Source organism: Tursiops truncatus, chromosome 14 (assembly GCF_011762595.2).
Source record: "Tursiops truncatus isolate mTurTru1 chromosome 14, mTurTru1.mat.Y, whole genome shotgun sequence".
NCBI lineage: Eukaryota > Metazoa > Chordata > Mammalia > Artiodactyla > Delphinidae > Tursiops > Tursiops truncatus.
Window position 1 is genome coordinate 50,523,076 of NC_047047.1, and position 16,179 is coordinate 50,539,254.

The window sequence follows — 16,179 nt, forward strand, 5'->3', positions numbered from 1 at the left end:
CCCATGTTGGCCTTTCGTCGGTGCCCCCAGGCTTACAGAATTCAGTCTAGGCCCTCAGTACGGTGTCCCAGGGCTGTCGGGTCTGCCCCTTGGCTCTCTCCCATCTCATCTCCCACCACTCCAGTCCTTTCTCAACAACCGTCCACAGTTCCCTATGTCAAGTCTTGGAACAGGCTTCCCCCACTGCCTTAAAGAGCCCTTCCCCTACACATCCTTAAAAAAATCTGTGTCTTTACACATCACCTTCCAACATCACTTCCTCCTTGCAGCCTTCCCTGGGCCCCTCCCCACACCCACCCCTCCTGACTGCACAGCTCTCGCCCCGCGTTAAGTCCTCTTTTGAAGCAAGCACGGCATTGCAGTCATTTTCCATTTACAGGCTGACCCCTTTCCCACTGTGCACCCCCTGAGGGCAGTCTTGTTCCTGAAGCTCAGCCCGGGCATGTGTGCTCAGCAAATGTCTGAGGACTGCCGTCCTCACTTGTTCCGGGGGGTTCCCTAGATCAATAGCTCGCAAGGGAAAGCAGAGGCTCCCAGGCCAGCAAATGTAGAAATGAAAGATCACAGAGGGTGAAGAGCCAAAGGTGGCAGCCGGGAAAGTCACGTGAGCCCCTCCTGCAGCTTTCATGAATGAAATAGATTCCTGGGGGCTCTGGAGCTTGGAGGCATAAAAGGACAGGAGATCAATTCCTTGCCTTCTGGGAACCTCTGGTTTCATACAAGCAAGACCCAAATGTGCAAACCACCAACACTATGAACTCAGACTCCTGTCTGTAAGGCTGAGGATGGAGACAAAGACCTGGGGAATAGAGTCAGAGCCACAACGATACTTCCTAGCCTGCCTAGAGCTTCTGAAGAACCAGGAGGGGCAAGCAGCACAGGGCTCCACAGGGTCCTTAGAGATGGTTCGTGCCTGGGCACTGCTACTGAGGGCAGAGCTCACCTCTGTGGGCTATGCACGGCCCTCTCCTCTATAAAATCAGGTCTTCAGTTGCAATCAGCATCCCCCCGACTTCTGTCATCTGCATACCACATCTACAATTTTTGCTACTAGCTGTACACCATCAGTGTCATTGTTTTGTGTAATACTTTTCTTTATATCTTCTTTCTTTTTACTTCAGTAGATATCTCACCTTAATCAAGCATACCTGAAATCATGGACTTGGTATACTAGTTGCTTTGTTTCAGGGTCCTCCCCCAATACACACTCAATTTAGGAATGAGAACTGCAATTTTAACAGGATCTTGTGCCTCCAAAGTTGTATATTTTTACTATTTTCAAATCTATACGGGACTCTGACATCTAAATAAGCTCCCAGGAATTCTTTAGCAAAGCAAATAATCACCTTTAGGCATCTTTGGGGTAAATCCCACTTTTTATTGAATGCAGGTAAAGAGGAAAACCAACATAGGTTCCAGGGGCCAGGGCTAGACAGGGAGAGATCTGGGCTCCTGGCTGGTGCCGACCTGTTCTGAAATGTCGGGAATGCCCCTCCGCCTCAGCTCAGCCCTCTGGGAAATGGGAAACTAGATGGGGTTTCTCCCACCAGCTTGAGTAATCCTGTCCTGGGTATAAACTGTCAGTGCCAGGTAGAGCTGGGGCTTTTCTGAGCCCCACGAGAGGCCAGCTTGAAAGATCTTTTTGTTCTGGTCTCTCACACTGACCTTTCTGAGCAAAGCTGCCACTTTTAACAATATCCAAACAGGGCCTCAAACAAACCCTGGCTCAGAATCAGGCTGCATGTGGAGAAGCCAGGAGGTCACGGATTCCAACTCAAGTAAACTCTGGCTGGCCAGGAGCAGAGAAAGAGGATATGTACATGCAGGGATGGGTCAAGGGAAACAGCTCATCTTAGGGGGGCCTCCAGGGGAGCCATGCAAGGAGGCGGCAAGCTCCCCCAGGCCCCTGGTCAGCAGTAGGCAGCGGGGCAGATTTTTCCAAAGCACTTCATCTTATCCAGTCTTTGCAACTTCTAATGAGGTTGGTGAGGGAAGCTTCACATTCCCGGGTACCAGCACAATGCTTAGAACATAGAAGGCCCTCAACAAATCACTGTGGGAACTTCCCTGGTGGCGCAGTGGTTAAGAATCCACCTGCCAATGCAGGGGACGTGGGTTCAAGCCCTGGTCCAGGAAGATCTCACATGCCGCAGAGCAACTAAGCCCATGCGCCACAACTACTGAGCCTGCGCTCTAGAGCCCGCGAGCCACAACTACTGAGCCCGTGTGCCACAACCACTGAAGCCCACGTGCCTAGAGCCCGTGCTCCGCAACAAGAGAAGCCACTGCAATGAGAAGCCTGTGCGCCGCAACGAAGAGTAGCCCCCCTCTCAGCACAACTAGAAAAACCTCACGCACAGCAACGAAGACCCCAAACAGCCATAAATAAATAAATAAATAAATTTTAAAAAAAGAAATCATTGTGGAATAAATAAATCCTCATTTTCCAATCACAAAATTAAAGCCTGGAAGATGCCTGCCTCTTCAGGCCATCAATCACCCAAGGGGAGAGGTGGGTTCACCACAGGTACCAAGGGTTCAGATTTCACTCCCTTTTAACTAACAAGACCCTTGAGAAAGACAATGAATGGCACAGTTACCCTTTCCTTTCCTGCCTATTTGAACTCCAGGACTCCCTCAACTAAGTCTCTACAAAGTGCCTACTGTATACCAAGTGCCTGGATACTGTACACCAAGTGTCCTGTTCTCAACAGGCATCCAACTAATGCAGAGAGAAAGAATTAAGAGACCGAATGAGTGAATGAATAGCTTATTCACAGCCCTGCACATAACGAGCTCACAGTCTGTAAAATTAGACACGCTCATGGTTTATTCAAGAGCTTAGCAAAATATTTTGCATACAGTAGGTGCTCAACAAATTTGGGGTGGGGGTGGGGATTTTGTTGGATTTGAAACAGAGAATGAGAAAATGTATGGAATTTTTCACTGAATGGAACCTAAACAGGCTCTGGTACTTACGACACTGGCCAGAAGTCCCCGTTTCAGGGCTGGCATTGCTTATTGTGTATGAGAGGTTTCCGGTCAAAGACCCAGAAATGCTCAGCCAGTTGGCAGATCCCAACAGCTAGAGGGTTGAATCAGGAGACAAGGTCAGGTGAAGTTCAAATGGTTATGAAGCTAGTCCTTCTTGCCACAGACTCACATTATCAGTTTCAAATGTGAAACTGAGAGCTCCCTCTTCACTCCCAGCCCCAGAAAAAGGCTGTGACACTTCCTTTGCAGGACACTGAAGACATCCAGGCAAGGGGAGCTTTCTAGTGAGGTGGGGTATGGGCGGTGGGTGCTGACAATAAATAAAGGCTGTGCATTAAGAGATGCTGGAAGGATGTGCTCTCTCCAATGGGCCTCAGAGGTCTCCCTGTGCCCAAAGAGGTCTCTTCTGTGACCACCAGGAGGCTCTCCTGGGCTTCACTGTTGGGTGATTCTGGCCCCTGAATGCCCCTGAGAGCCTTCTGTCTCGTGCCCTCCCCCAGCACTGCAGATACTGGGTGGTTGCTAAGAATACAAAATTACTACTGACTGAACACACCCCTTACGGGGTCATACCCAACAGCAGGTTTTCTAAGGTGCCTACACACACACACACACACACACACACACACACACACACACACACACACACACACACACACACACACACACACACAGCAGAAAGGGAGAGTGTCTTCATAAGGCCGCACAACCTGCCAAGTCCTGGGCAACTCCCTCAGAAAACACTCTCTTCTCTATTGTTTGGTTTTGGTACAATGAGCATATATTGCTTTAGTGATTAAAAAAAGTTTTTTTAAGAGCACGCACAAAACATGCAGCCCACCTGGTTCAACACACACGGCCCAAGCTCACTCTCAGCCCTGAGCCGAGAATGGGCTCTGTAGGTCGAGGGAGAAGAGAAAGAGACCACCCCAAAGAGAAACGGCCTCTTGCCTGCTGTGGGGGAAGGAGCCAAGTTGGCTCACGTTCTTTTATTTATTTATTTATTTTTGGCTGCGTTGGGTCTTCGTTGCTGTGCGCGGGATTTCTCTAGTTGTGGCACGCGGGCTTCTCATTGCGGCGGCTTCTCTTGCTGCAGAGCACGGGCTCTAGGCATGTGGGCTTCAGTAGTTGCAGCACGTGGGCTCAGTAGTTATGGCTCGCAGGCTCTAGAGCGCAGGCTCAGTACTCGTGGCCCACGGGCTTAGTTGCTCCACGGCATGTGGGATCTTCCTGGACCAGGGCTCGAACCCGTATCCCCTGCATTGGCAGGCGGATTCTTAACCACTGCGCTACCAGGGAAGCCCCGGCTCACATTCTTTTCTTGGGAGATACTCAAGAGACCTGGTCCTAGTGAGGTCAGGGTCATCAACAGATTCCCTGGCATTGCACCACCCCCAGGTGTCCCCTGCTGCCTCACCCCTGGGCTGCTTCGTGCAAAGGAGAACCAAGCCTCCCCCACGGCCAAGACCCTGGGCCCCGTAGCCATCAACCCCCCGGGCCCCGTAGCCATCAACCCCCCAGCCCAACAGAAAGCTGCCTCCTGGCAGAAGCATCCGCAGAACTGCCCGGGGCGAGGCTCCAACCAGAGTCCACGGCTGCCCTCTGGTGGCAGTGAGGGGAAGTGGACCCCAGGTAGGGGCCTCCCAGCTCCTGACTTTCAGGCTAGCACTTTCAATCCCAGGTCAATTAGGAAGAGCAAGGGGCAGGAGTCAGCTGGGGGAATTAACTGCTGGATCAATAGGGCAAGGCCCTTGGGAAAAATGAATGTCCCTCAGACACTGAATGAGTAAGTGGGCAGCATAAGGGAGGTCCAGGCCTCACCGAAGCTCAGAATTAAAGGAGAAGCACTGTCTGGAGGCCAAGAAAACATCACCCACATTACACAGTGGAGAACACCACACCCTTTAAATTATGTCAAATCCTCAACTGGAGGGACAAGTTGGACCCTGGGAAGAGCACTGCTTGTGGCCATCTGGCCCCTGGGGCTGAGCACCCCATTCTCAGCAAGGGCTCCTCTGGGCCCTCTGGAACCTGGGTCCACCCCATGCCCACATGGGAATGAACTCAGGCTCTCAGGTTATAGCCCAGAATCTGTGAAGCAGATCCCACCACCTCTTCCTGTTCTTCAGGCCCTAAGGAACCTCTTCTAACACCCAGCAGCGCCTGAGCCCCGGGGGCTCCATTCCACCTGGCCCCTGAGGATGAAATGTCTCTTTAGAGTCCCCCCTGTCCCAGGCAGCACTCGCACTTCTCTGCCTTCTTTTCCTCTAGGACAGAGCACTGTCCATCGTCAACATCTGGATCCCACACTGTCATTTCCCCACTGGGACGTGAGCTCCGTGAAGTGGGTCCTCATCCTGCCCTGGGCAGGGGGCCTGACACTCCGTGGGCTCGCGGAGGCCAGCTGGGAAATGAGCTGCTGGGCTTTTCCACCTTAGCGCCATCCCCCCTACTGGGCTGTGACCTCTCTGAACACAGGGAAGGGTTTCTCCCCAGCCCTTCCCAAACACCGCAAGAGCCCAGGCAAGTGCGGGTGAGTTTAACCTGCAGGAAATGGCTCTGGAGCCCTTTAAAAGACTCTCCAGAGCGGCCCTGGAGAAGGTGACCCAATATCGGGCGTCTGCGTCCCCATCTCCCCCTGACCTCCTGCCTCTCACACCTTGGGCTAAGACAGTGGTTCTCAAGTGGGGGCAGTTTTGCCCCCTACCCCCAGCCCAGGCCACTTTTCAGTGTCTGGAGACATTTCTGGTTGTCACACTCGCGGGGTGGGGTGTTCTGACATCTGTTGGGTGGAGGCCAGGGATGCTGCTAAAAGCTACCGTGTACAGGGCAGGCTCCCACAACGAAGGAGATCTGGCTCAAAACATCAACAGTGCTGAGGCTGAAAACCCTGGGCTAAGCTGACTTTTTTTTTTAACTTCCTAATAATGACAAATGTATAAGAAAAACACTGGAACCAGTGATTCACCCAGGAAGATGTAACTTTGACCTGAAGACCATGATACATAATTACAGGAGCTCACTGATGCAGACCTACTGTGGGTGGGTGGTATCCTGGGCCCGGGACTATGTAATGAGCATGGCCTCAGGCTGTGGGGTTGGGCAGACGCAGTTCGGCACCAGGCTCGCTGGCAATACCACCTGTTAGCCTTGTGACCTTGGGCAAGTTACTTAACCTCTCCTTCAGGAAAATGGGGATATTACTAGTTCCAACTTCCCAGGATTACACGTAAAGGCATTAACATTCTGCCTGACATGCAATAAGTATTCAACAATATTAGCTACTATCAAGAGGAAAGGTGTAAAGAAATTATTTAAAGCCCACCCAGGCACCCAGGGCTACTTTATATATGTCACATTCCAGGGCCACCACTGGGCTGGATGTGTTCACAGGAAACTGAGAGAGGGGCTGAGTTGTTCCCACGTGTCCTGGGAACTGCTCCTCACATTCAGGCTTCAAATATTTGGGCTGTTTGCGTGGAAAGAAATGATGATTCAGTTTCCATTCCTCTTTATTTGGGAATAAAGGGCGGGGGTGGGGAGGGAGTCAGCATCAGCTTTAAGGACTGAAATTTGTGCTTCAGGAAGAAGAGGACAAAGACAGGGGAACAAAGTGAGAGCAACAGAAAACTAACTAAAATTACTTGGGCTTTCCTGGAGGGGTGACGGTTGGTTAATGCCTCTGCCCACAACTGACACACACGCACACACGCACACACACGCATGCCCTGAGTGCACAGAACAAAGACAGGACAGGAAGCAGGCCCACCCTCTGAGAATGTGACTCAGGGTCCCAGAGAAGGAAGGAGAGCCGTAAGTCAGCACATCAAGGATCAGCCCCATCACCGGGGCCCTGTCCTTCCACACACCCCACAGGTGCCCAGGCTGCCCTTTGACACCCCCAAAACTGGAAACGGCATGGGTTTCCAGGCCACTCAGATCTAAAGCTGGAATCCCAGTGGGTGAGGTCGGGCAAGTGACTCAACCTTCTCTGAGCCCCAGCCCCTCACTAGTGGGCTGGGGTCACACGACCTCCTTCACAGAGTGTTGTACACAGAGCGTGTGGTCCAGCCTAGCACACAGCATGTGCTTGATAACTGCTGGCTCTCTCCCTCTTTCCCTCCTGACTGTCCTGGACGCTCACCTTGACCTCATCATATCTGCAGAGAAGCTGGTGTGGGGAAGGGAGCAGGCAGCCCTGAGGGGTGGAGGTGGGGGGACCTCAGCGGAGAGGGAGTTAATAGGGCTCTGAATTCCGTACTCCAGGGTCTTTTCGTTCCCTCCCTCCTCTTGGACCCTCACACCCTGGGATACAGGACAAACAGACACCACCCATTAGAGGTGGGGGTGGGGAGTAGAGGAGGAACTCGCTCAGGATCACTCAGTGGCCTCCACTCCCCGGCCCTGCCCTGACGTCCACCAACTCTTCAAACCAGAAGCTGGGACCACGCATACCAAGTAGAGGCAGACTCGGGGGAACAAACGCTAGGCTGTGAGCACCTCGGGGGCGGCAGCAGGGTCTTAATTGCTGGGTTTCTGCCGTGGGCAGTGTAGACTGGTGGTTAATGGTGTCAGACAGTACCGGCACACACAACCCTGGCTCTGTCCAGGACAAGTCACTTATGTTCTCTGTGCCTCAGTTTTCCCATCTGTAAGATGGGGGTGCTAACAACAGCACCTACCTCAGAGGGCTCCTGGAAAGACTAAAGACACATGCCAGCACAGCTCTTAATAGGTGGCACGTATTAGTATAACAACTATTTGTTAAATGGATGAATGAAGGACACAGAACACTAAAATTAGAACTGTCCCCTTCCCACAAAATCTACTCCATGGGACTGCCATATGGAAGAAGAGCACCTCTTCCACCAAGAGGCCTTGGGAGGGAGAACTTCTTAAACAGAGAGCAGGCATCAGCAAACTCTTTTCTTTAAAGGATCAGGGATTAAATATTTCAGGATTAGCCATCTGATCTCAATCCCAACTTCTCAGCTCTGAGGGTGAGATAGTATGTAAATGAATGGGTGTGGCTATGTGCCAATAAAACTTTATTTGCAAAAACAGGGTGACAACAGTCTCCAGCTAAAGAGAAGCAGCTGGGTGGCAGCTGCCTGGGAAGTAAAAACAGGAACCAGCCTGCTAGGCCACCGTTTCACTGAAACTGAAATGCAGTAACTGAATAGGAACAAACAAGCCATGGTGGAGCTAGAGCAGAGGCAACGTGCGTCCCGGTGACTCCCCCCCAGCTCCACCTCCCTGGCCACAGGGTGGTTGGTCGGAGGCACCCAGGGCTCCCAGGCCAGTCCCACCCTTGGGAGGTAAACCACCTTGGCTCTCTGGGCCTCCCGATCCTCATGTCCCAAACGGGACACCACTGCCTCCCTGGCCTAGCACTTGAGAAAATTTTTTTTTAAGTGTAAACTTGAAGCTTGAGGCAGCGGCCCATCCAGCTGTGGACTGCCTCAAAAAAATAATAATACAAACAAATGATAATACTGCCTTAGATTTTCTAAGCAGCTGTGACGAATCAGGTGCTCTGGTGGGTGTTCATGTACGAGGAGAGAGCAGGGAGAGAGCCTGTTTCCCGGCCGGGACCTTCTCCCTGCTCTTACCATCTGGAGGACAGGATTCGTGCGGCACCCCGCCTCCTCTAACACGAGGGCAGGGTGGTGAGAGAGAAGGGGCACACAGGCCTCCTCCAGGCCGGGGTCCAGCTGGGGCAGGACTGCCTCCCCCCAGGCCCACGCCCACACCCCAGCCATCTCAGCCACCGCTGCTTCCTGGGAGTGGCCTCACCATGGCCCGCTCTGCATTCTGGGCAAGGACTCCACTTCCTTCTCTTCCAGGCATTGAGGGCTGAAGCTCGGGGGGCTTCCAACACCCCGAATGGGATGTAGCTCTGATGGGACAGGGATGCCTGCTGGATGGAAAAGCTGCCTGGGCCAGAAACTGCGTTTCAGTCCAGCTGTTCCCCTTGGAGTCCCAGAGCACTGGTTCCTAAAGAGTGGTCCCCAGAGACCCACACCAAACAAGGGCTCCGTGTCAAACGAAACTGAAAACTTTACATGTCTTTGCTTCCTCCTGAAAATTTACTATCTGCAACCATGCTCCTTGGAATTCCTATTCTAAAGGGTCTGAGAAGTCTTTAACCCACTGTTTCCCAAGTGTATTTGGCCTTGGACCCTCACAAGTTCCCCATCCTCCTCAGCCTCATCCTACCTCTTCTGCCCCACCCAGACTCCTCCTGTCTCTGGGAATCTCCCCTCCCTCGGGGCCCAGCTCAAGGATGACTGTCCCAGCCACACAGCCCACCAAGCCCTAAGCCCAGCTGCAGGCGTGGGCTTGGCACCTTCCCCTGATACCACAGGGAGCAACTTCATGCAGAAGAGAGATTAGCAGGAACACAAAAGAGGCTCCCAACCAAGCCCTGAGTGGAAAAAGCAGGCTACAAAGCAGCAGTGCTGTAAGATACTATTTTGTTGTTGTTTAAAAAAGAAAAGAAAAAAATATACCTGCATATCTGTACATAGAAAGATGTGAGGGCTTCCCTGGTGGCACAGTGGTTAAGAATCCGCCTGCCAATGCTGGGGACACGGGTTAGAGCCCTGGCCGGGAAGATCCCACATGCTGCGGAGCAACTAAGCCCGTGCGCCAAAACTACTGAGCCTGCACTCTAGAGCCCGCGAGCCACAACTACTGAGCCCATGTGCCACAACTACTGAAGCCTGTGCGCTAGAGCCCGTGCTCCACAACAAGAGAAGCCACGTTAATGAGAAGCCCGCACACTGCAACGAAGAGTAGCACCTGCTCACCGTAACTAGAGAAAGCCCATGCACAGCAATGAAAACCCAACACAGCCAAAAATAAATAAATTAATTAATTTAAAAAAAATGTGAAAAGACATACATCAAAATGTTAATAGTGGGGGGCTTCCCTGGTGGCACAGTGATTAAGAATCCGCCTGCCAACGCAGGAGACACGGGTTCGAGCCCTGGTCTGGGAGGATCCCACATGCCACGGAGCAACTAAGCCCGTGCGCCACAACTACTGAGCCTGCACTCTAGAGCCCGTGAGCCACAAATACGGAGCCCGCGTGCCACAACTACTGAAGCCCGCGCGCCTAGAGCCTGTGCTCAGCAACAAGAGAAGCCACTCCTATCAGAAGCCTGTGCACCACAACGAAGAGCAGCCCCCCGCTCAGCGCAACTAGAGAAAGCCTGCGTGCAGCAAAAAAGACCCAATGCAGCCAAAAATAAAAAAAAAATAAATAAATTTATTTAAAAAAATGTTAACAGTGATTACCTAGAATACGGGGCCAGCAAATTTTTTTCTGTAAAGAGCCAGACAGTAAACATTTTAGGCTTGGAGTCATATAACTCTGCAGTTGTTGCTCTAAAGCAGCCACAGATGTAGAAGATCCCTAAACCAACAGGCAAGCTGTGCTCCAAAAAACTCCACACAAGCAGGTGGCTGGCCAGAAGGTCATAACCTGCCAGTCCCTGATCTAAAGATTGAATATGTGATTTTTAAATTTGCCCGTTTTATATTTGTATGTATTTTCCAAGTTTTCCACCATAAACATTATAATTATATTACTTACACAAACTAGGAGGGAGGGAGGGATCAATGAATTATGCATTTTGGGGAAGGAGGGATAAATTAGGAGTTTGGGACTAAAATATACACACTACTATATATAAAATAGATAACCAACAAGGACCTACTGTATAGCACAGGGAACTCTACTCAATATTTTGTATTAACCTATAAGGGGAAAAGAATCTGAAAAAGAATATACATATATATATATATATATATATATATATGAATCACTCTGCTGTACACCTGAAACTAAAACATTGTAAATCAACTATACTTCAATTAAGATTTTAAAACATAAATTATGCATGTTTAAAGGTGCAAACAATTAAAACATAAAAATCTAATGAACCTCACTCCTAAGAAGAGTGCAAATTAAAAAAAAAAAGCTGAACCAATAAGGACCTACTGTATAGCACAGGGACCTACATACCCAATCACTTATAATAACCTATAACGGAAAAGAATCTGAAAAAGGATATATATATGTATGTACATATACATATATACGTATATATATATGTACGTATACATATATATAACTGCATCACTTTCCTGTACACCTGAAACTGCCAACATTATAAATCAAATATACTTCAACAGAAATTATTTTAAAAACAAAAGAAGTAATTACCTTCCAAGTACTAACAATGGAAAAGTGAACAGATAAATATCATCTCCCTCGCCAACAATAATGATGCTGAGATAGCATATTTCACCAGTCACGCCTAATAACGTCAAAAAAGCATCAAAAAGCTTGCACTAATCCTCCTACACTATTGGAAGGAATGTAAACTGGTACAGCCACTATGGAGAACAGTATGAAAGTTCTTTAAAAAACTGAAAATAGAGTTACCATATGATCCAGTGATTCCACTCCTGGGCATGTGTCTGGAGAAAACTATAATTCAGACAGATACATGCACCCCAATATCACTGCAGCGCTATTTACAATAGCCAAGATGTGGAAACAACCTAAATGTCCAACGACAGATGAATGGATAAAGAAGATGTGGCACATATACACAATGGAATACTATTCAGCCATAAAAAAGAGTGAATAATGCCATTTGCAGCAACATGGATGGACCTAGAGATTATCATACTAAGTGAAGTAAGTCAAAGACAAATATCATATGATATCATTTATATGTGCAATCTAAAAAAATGATACAAAGGAATTATTTATAAAACAGAAATAGACTCACAGACGTAGAAAACAAACTTATGGTTCCCAAAGCGGGAAGGTGGGGCAGGGATACACCAGGAGTTTGGAATTAGCAGATACACGCTACTATATATAAAATAGCTAAACAACAAGGACCTACTGTATAACACAGGGAACTACACTCAGTATCTCGTAATAACCTATAATGGAAAAGAATCTAAAAAAGGACATATATATATATATACACACACACACACACACACACACACACACACACACACACATACATGCATGACTGAATCACTTTGCTGTATACCTGAAACTAACACAACACTGTAGATCAGCTATATTTCAATAAAAACTTAAAAGAAAAAAAAAGCTCGCACTATGTTGTGAGGGCTCACGAAGCAGCCTCTCTCCCACATCTTGGCGGCACAGAAACTGAAACAACCTCTATGAGGTCCAAGTTGGCAACCTCTACCCAAATGACCAGCGTTCCACCTTTTGACCCAGAACTTTCCTGTCTCGGAATCCACCCTACAGACAGATCCCCACTGAAACAATGCATAGGTACGGTTCTGTTCTGGACTCTAGCATATGCTGAAAAGAGCCCAAGTCTGGAAGTGACCTATCTGTTCCTCGGTTGGGAACGGAGTAAACAAACTGTAGGAGATCTGTACTGTATGATACTATAAACACCATGCAGCAGTGCAAAGAAAAGGCAGCTCTGATGTGGAACCACCTCCAAGAGATATATTTTCAATGAAAAAAGGCAAAGGGGAGAATATGCATTTAAAAAAGGAAGAAAATAATATGTGCGTATAATCGCTTGTGTATGCTGCTATCATGGAATGATACAGGAGCCTAGGAACACTGCCTACAGAGGAGCCAGGAGGCAGGGGATGGAGATGGAAGGGAAACGTTTTATTGTCTAGTCTTCTGTACCTTTTTAATTTGGTATCCTGTGCAAGAATCATCTATTCCAAAAAATGTTAAATGAAAAGGATGAATAAAGTGAAATTTAACAAAATAAATCATACCAAAAACAAAACAGGGGCTTCAAAGGACTCTAGCCAGTCAAAGCAAAGAAAGATCTGTGATCCTGACCCTCCGTTTCCTCACCTGTGGGGAGGAGGGAACACCTGTGTGGCTGGCCCACCTCCACCTGGGAGGCTCGAGAGGGGCGAGACGTGTGCCCAGCCTCCACGGTGACTGGCTGCACTCGGCACACGTGAGTCCCTCCGCTTGCCCGGATGTCCTCAAGGCCCCAGCCCACGGTGTCTGCAGAGGGTAGTAATGATGCTGAGGAGGGAGCTGATGAGGCACAGGAAACCCAGGCCCCCAGCTACTAGTCTCCAGCCTGGTTGAGGCATTCAGCCCTGCAGAACCGCCGGAGAGCCACGGTGGCCAGCAACACGCCCTCCTGGTCCTGTTGCTTCTCCCTCCATCTCCACCACCACACAACACACCCACGAAACACTACCAGCCCCTCCCACCCAGGTGGAAGCATCCACCAGACTCTTCACAGAGGGAGGGTGCCTTGCTTAACCCCAAGGAGCAAAAGACTAAGAAAGGGGTTCTGGGCACCATGTTCTTGGGTCCCAGGACCCTCCAGTCAACGCACAGGAAAACGAGCTTCCTGCCACCTCACCAGCAGGGCAGTCACACCCCCAAAATGATGCTAGGCCTTTACTTTCACCACACTTCTCCTCGGATCTCACAGCCCCTTGAAAGTTGGAATTATCAGGAATCACCTTTTCCATTAAATTTTGGGGAGAATGAGGCTCAGAGAAGCAAAATGACTTTAGCTGACACTTCAGGCGACAGTGACCACCTCCAGACCGCCCAGCTCACTGTCCTTCACTCTTCCCACACCATCATCGCGCTCCCAGGACTCCCCCTTCTAAAGATGACCACCCCCAACATGCGCAGGCTTTATTGCCTCAGCAGCTTCCTGAAGCTCGGCCCTCCCCACCACGGCCTGGGCAAGCTCAGCCTGACAAGTCGGGAACAAGCCAGCCCCCATCGTCTCTCCAGGGGGCCCGCACGCACACAGCCCAGAGGAGAGGGAGGCCTGACCAATGTCAGCAGCTCCCAGTCCTGAAAGAAATGTCCGGGTCCTGCTCAGCGGCCAGCGACCTACCCCTTCTTCAGGTTTGTCACGTAAGCGCTCTGGAGTGCAGCTTCCAGGAAGTAGGTGAGTTCGTAGTCGACCGGGTGAGATCCTTTCAGGTGCCGGGATGTGGTGTTACTTGTGATCTGGGAAGGGGAACACAGAGAGAGCCGCTGTCTCTAAGTTCCGAGGCCGAGAGGCCAGGGCCAGCGTCAGCCCAGGCAGAGGTGACGGCCCCATCGTCACCCAAGCCCCCAGCCACCTTAGGGGCACGTAGGGCAATACTCAGACCAAACTCAACCTAACTTGCTTTAATTCAAAATAGGTCTAAAGCACTCTCCCTGTGCAAATGCTGCATGCCCGTAGCAGCCCTACAAGGCTGGTTTTCTCTGCACCTTATAGATGAGGAAATTGAGGCTCAGAACGTGCCCGAGGAGACAAAGCTGGCCTGGGCCTGGACCTCAAACACTAGTCTGGCCAGCTACACATTCCAGGCTCTTTCTACTACTTATTGGTGCATTCTTTCAATACTCGAGCGCCTACCAGACGCCAGACATTGCACTGTCCCTGTCACATAAACATGTAACCTCAGAACAGCCCAACAGCTGACCCCTGGTTCGTGGGAAAGCTGAGGAACAACTGTTATTAACTGAGCTGTCGCTTAAGCCACAGCTCTGAGAGGGTCACCCAGCCCCACCGAGATGGGCCTGCCTTCACTATGCCACCTCCCTCTCTGATATGAGGGGAAAAAAAAAAAATCAATGAGCCATCCACCTCTTTCAGAAACTGAAATAGGTTTTAGAGAGATTCTTAGTTCCTCAGAGGTTGGCGCTGGGTCTTAGGAGGGACACCCAGCTTTGCAGTGCACAGGGTTCTATGGCCTGCCCTCCCTTGACCTGAGATAACCAGCTATCGGGGCCCATTTGTCCACCCAGTGCCCCTGAGGCGCTGATTCCAGCCCTGGACACCATTCCAGCTCATCACCTCAATCCCCTTTTAAGAGTCCAAAACCCAGGCTTCTGACTGAATGGGTGACTTTCAATTTTTCATGAAAGCTTCCTCCAAACTATATGTAATTCAAACACGAAGAGCTCCTGAAACATTGCATGTGACCTTGGCAGAGGTCAACTCAAGTCTCCACGTGGACCTCTGCCAGGGAGTACACTCGAGTCCTGTTTCTGCTGAGCCGCCAATCACCTCTTTCCCACTGAAGTCCAGCCAAGCAGAGGTCCTCTAGGACGGCGACTCTCAACAGGGGGGCAATTTTGCCCCTGAGACATTTGGCATTATCTGGAGACACTTTTGGTTGTCACAGTTGGAGGGGGGTTGGCTGCTGGCAGCCCACAGGTAGAGGCTGGGAGTGCTGCTGGACATTCTACACAGGGCAGCAGAATCATCTGGCCCCAAACGTCAGAAGTCCTGAGGCTGAGAATCCTGCTCCACGGGAACTGACCTGGCATGAGGAGGACGCCTCCAAAAAGGTCCGTCACAAACAGGGGCTGGGTTGACATTCTGACATTTGCCAAAGCAGGTGAGGTTCAAATATCTCCTGAGTGCTGAGTCTCTCAGATCGTGCCCACCTCCTCTGTCTGGATGCCAATCCTGAATCTCCTCTGACAAGCCTGCCATCTAGTATCTACTAAACATCTACTAAACAGAAGGCTTAAGCACCACCCCAAGGTCACAAGTCATACAGGGTCCAAGCCCTGCCAACGCCACTTACGAATTGTCTGAGCTCCGGGAAGCTATTTAACTCTCCACACCTGAGTTTCCCCACCTACACGATGGGAATAACAATCGTAACCTGTTGCAGTTGGTTACTATTTGAAGGTTAAATTAGAGAACAACTTTGAGTCAAGTACTCAAAGTAGCGCCTGACGTGAAAAAAGGGACGCAGTAACTGCAAGTATCTTTGTTGAATATGGCTGCCTGTACCCCCCCATTTAACCAGGAGTCCCCAGAAGGGAAGAACTGGGGTAACATCACAGTATGCTGCTAACACCTGGAACTGCTGTCCTGTTGAGAGTTCGTTCAGGCCCCCCGAAGCACAAGCAGGGAGATAAGTAGGCCTGAGAATTTCCAGACCCCTGTGGCCAGCTCTGCCAGCCTCTGCAAGGCTTTAAGAATGGTCCTCCCCGCTAAAGGGTCCAGTAGCGAGCTTCCAGAGCACCTGAGAGCTGGGAAGAGTGCCTACATGGACCGGCCTGACTGTACCCTTCCAAGGGAAGAGTAGCGGGCAAATGGCCTAATCTCCCTAAACCTCATGTATTAGACAGGGATGAATGTAATACCTACTTCAGAGAGC

The 16,179-nt window shown here is 50.2% G+C and overlaps 1 protein-coding gene across 6 annotated transcripts in view; it reads right to left on the reverse strand.

The window, feature by feature from the left end:
- TTC7A (tetratricopeptide repeat domain 7A) overlaps positions 1 to 16,179 on the reverse strand; it is a 125,686-nt gene that overhangs the window by 71,582 nt on the left and 37,925 nt on the right. For 5 of the 6 annotated variants that reach the window (XM_033838582.2, XM_033838581.2, XM_073791382.1 and 2 more), the window contains one exon: positions 13,905 to 14,020. In XM_033838582.2, the coding sequence (XP_033694473.1) occupies positions 13,905 to 14,020 (116 nt within the window). Of the gene's footprint in view, positions 1 to 12,883; positions 12,908 to 13,904; positions 14,021 to 16,179 lie in introns of those variants that run through there. The other variant, XM_033838583.2, reaches the window with a different exon arrangement.